Raw genomic sequence first — 3,691 nt, 5'->3', positions numbered from 1 at the left:
TGGGCATTATTGATGTAATGTTCCTACTCCACGATGCATAATTTGATGGGGTTGGGTATGTAGGTGACTAGGACCAAAGTGCAGTAACAGCCCTGATGCAAGTTAATAGCTCACAATTATAGGCTGCTGACGATCATCGAATGTGTATTTAACTATATATTAATGCAGTAGTATGTTACTACTTTCATATTTCCAACTACTTACTTGAAGTAAAGTGCCAGATCTGTGGCTAGAATTGCTGACTCCAACATCTTCAGGACAGACTGATAATCATCTGCAGACAAGGACTGGAAAATGTTGTTATTCTGTAGAAGAATAAATAACAGATTTGGATTTAGATTCATATTGTTATCATAACTAATTTTCAATGTATGTAAATTTATGTAAAATATACAATGAAATTGGTTTGACTGCAGGTAAAAGCAATAAATAACAACAAATATCTCAACTGTTGTTGTTGCTGTTGGATTGGATCATGATAAAATTAAAAAAACATAATTATAATTGTGTTATTAATAGTGCTAAGTTTTCTGATTGATGAAAAAAGATTCTTGATTGACAGATGAGTGGAAGAACGTTCCTATAACATTAATCAGGATAATTTATGATAGATTTTGCCTATTTTTTATAATGTGTTTATCAGGGTTCATACGTTTTTAAACAAGCAAATTTCCAGGACAATTCCAGTACAGGCATATTATATTGCTTAACAGTAAAATATTGGCAATTTTACGATTGATTATAAAACATGTTTGAAGGCTGTACAAATTTTAAATGCATGTTAGTTGAGCTTTATCTAACTCTAATTTGGAGACGATGGATCTGTCTCTTTTTTCACACTTGTGGGAAATTCTGTTTTTCTCACCAGTAAGGTAAGGCAGGGCTGATCGCCTACAGTTGAACTTGGGTAGAATTCTCTTCTAGGCAACACAAATGTGCGCATACAACAATAGTTTTATCTTATCGCTTAAATGCGTCAGTGCCTTCTGTTGTACCAGTGCAAAAAATTACTTGGTCCTTTTGTGGCACTGCTAGGTGGAGTACACGTCTGTCAAGGGTTGCTGTTCAGTGGATGATTTTTTAATTTTCTATACAGCAAATTTTAACGTACGGCAGGGTTCTCATCATACTACTGGCACTGATAGGCTGCCGACCAGCATTGTTTTTTCAATGATTTTGTAAACTTCAAAAACGCAATTAACGAAATACCTTGCTCTGAAATCAAGGACTTTTAACTGTAAATGCCCTTTAAACATGAACTCCATTCATTAAATAACTGTAGAAGGACACATTCCCATGGTTACGTTAATTGTTACTGCCTTGCACTGGATTGGACCAAAACATGTCCATTTGCGCAGAACAAGTGTGCACATCTGGAGATGTGATGAATTATCCAAAGAAAATTTACAGAATTATTAAATATTACTCTTTATAACACACAACAGAAAGCAAATATAAACACCATAGCAGATATCAACAAAATTAATGATTATCAATGACTGAATTAAAATTACATAACATGTACTATCCTGAGAGGAGTGTGACAACACATTCGCACAAATGAATTACTACAATTCATTTTTTAAATATTGGTCGCTATGTCCAAATGAGATTAACATAGTTTACAATAGTTTTAGGGAGCGCCCTCTATCTTTGGATTGGATTGGATTTATTTTATTTATTTTTATTTTATTTAAGACGACTTGTTTCCAGTGGGGTCCTTCTGGTGATGATTGGACAGTACACCGGGAGACAATCCCCTACTCTTTTCCGAAGAGTGTACTGTGTTCTTTAACGTGTACATGGGCCATAAATGCACACGGGACCAACAGCTTAAATGTCTCATCCGAAAGACGGTGCGCTATGTAACTTGTATTTCAGCCCTCTAGCTGAAACACAAGGAGAGGCAGCGATGGGAATTGAACCGGGGACCTAGAGATCTCCACGGTTCAGTGCACACAGTGGCTACCACCAGATTAGCCGACTGAGCTACAGTAAGCTGCTCTTCTACATGTCATGTCATAATGTGATTCCAGTGAAGCCTAGCAACAACTGAAATATTACCAAAGAGTGCCCTTAACTTAAGCATACTAACACTAACAGATGATAGTTTAAGCCAAAATTATATAAATGTCTGGGCCCCACAATATATGAAAGGGAACACTCCAAATTCTCAACCTGCCTCTCTTATTGCACTTGAAAATAATAAAATGGCCATAGCTGATGGCATAGGAAAAATACCACAATATAAGTTACTTCACTCTTTTCATGAAATATACTTACTTCACTATTAAGTATCATGATGCAGTGATCAAAGTGATGATGTTCCATGACTGAGGTTGTGTACAAGAGAGCCAGAGGTGAAGCTATCCTACAAACATATGCAAATTTATCATTAATCAATAGAGTAATGATCATAGTTATTATGGTAATATTTTAGGTAGACCTGATTGATTACCAAAAAATGAGAATTAGAATGAAGGATCCAACTTATTTTAAACTAAAAAGATACTGTACCATTAAGAATTCATTCAGCACTATAGCACATTTCACAAAACATAAGTGCAGTCAAGCCAAGGTGAAACATTAACTACGAAAGATTTGCATGCATGAAAGCTAAGTATTTCTCACACAAGGAGTGAAAATGAATTACAATAGGTGAGTTTTGAGGGAGAAAATGAAACTCATCAACAACTGATCTACATTAAATTTTAATCTTTAAATGTGTTAGTCAATATACGAGCTGACGTGAAAAACAGCTAATATTTCATGACAGTAATCTCATCAGTAGGTTGATGATTAGGCTTAAGTGTAGTAATTTATATCAAGCCAGGAATATGTAATTCACCGATGCTTAGTTATCACAGTAAGGCCAGTGTTGCAGTTGAGCATGATGGCTGGCAACCTACAAGGCTACTCTCAATTTTGTCTGTTAATTAAAAATTAATTGAGTAATTCAATCAATCCAAATCACCTAATATAAGCCAGCTTTTCCATCACCATTCAACAAAATAATTGTTTAATTCTGTCCTTTCAATTATCAAATGATTGATGATTTCTTTCACTACTGGAATGCTTCTCAATCAATTTTTGAGTTCCAATAATTTTGCACTCAGCATTATCCTAGTTGAGTAAGTTTAATTTTATTCCTCTATCATTATTTCTAACACTAAACCTTGGCCAAATATCATGCAAACAAAGCAACAATCTTTTTTTTGCTCTCAGACCACAAAAATAAAAACTGAACACAAACTTACTTTTGTTGAAATGTGTTGTTAGTTCCCCTGTGATCAAGATCATGGCATAAACATGCAACAATCAGTACCATATGTTCTATATCTGAGAACACATGTTCCATATCACCTGTCTAAAAAATGGACAAACTCAACAAAGTCAACATTCAACAATCAGTACCATATGTTCTATATCTGAGAACACATGTTCCATATCACCTGTCTAAAAAATGGGCAAACTCAACAAAGTCAACATTCAATTCAATATACAGTATTTAAATTCACACATGGCACTGGCAGAAACTGAATTACTATTAAAATATATAAATTACTCACAACTCAGTCAAATCGATAGCATATTATCAAGATACAACAGACATTTTAGGAAATACTATAAACTCAGAGGACAGTAAAAATTAGTTATGATGAATATAACAATTTGACCAATACTATTGGCT

The 3,691-nt window shown here is 34.4% G+C and overlaps 1 protein-coding gene across 1 annotated transcript; it reads right to left on the bottom strand.

Annotated features, from left to right (window-relative positions):
• Positions 1-204: 204 nt before the first annotated feature.
• Positions 205-3,367, bottom strand: LOC117123731 (cGMP-specific 3',5'-cyclic phosphodiesterase-like; the record flags this gene model as incomplete). The annotated part of the gene is made up of 3 exons (XM_033269736.1): positions 205-305; positions 2,284-2,371; positions 3,258-3,367. Coding segments are annotated over 3 exons (299 nt in total), but the record flags the coding sequence as incomplete, so codon positions are not given.
• Positions 3,368-3,691: the final 324 nt, after the last annotated feature.

The sequence above is a fragment of the Anneissia japonica genome, unplaced genomic scaffold (genome assembly GCF_011630105.1).
Source record: "Anneissia japonica isolate Jap-2015-1 unplaced genomic scaffold, ASM1163010v1 scaffold303337_len4153_cov362_single, whole genome shotgun sequence".
NCBI lineage: Eukaryota > Metazoa > Echinodermata > Crinoidea > Comatulida > Comatulidae > Anneissia > Anneissia japonica.
Note: the sequence above shows the minus strand (reverse complement) of the source record. Positions and strands in the feature narration are given on the sequence as shown.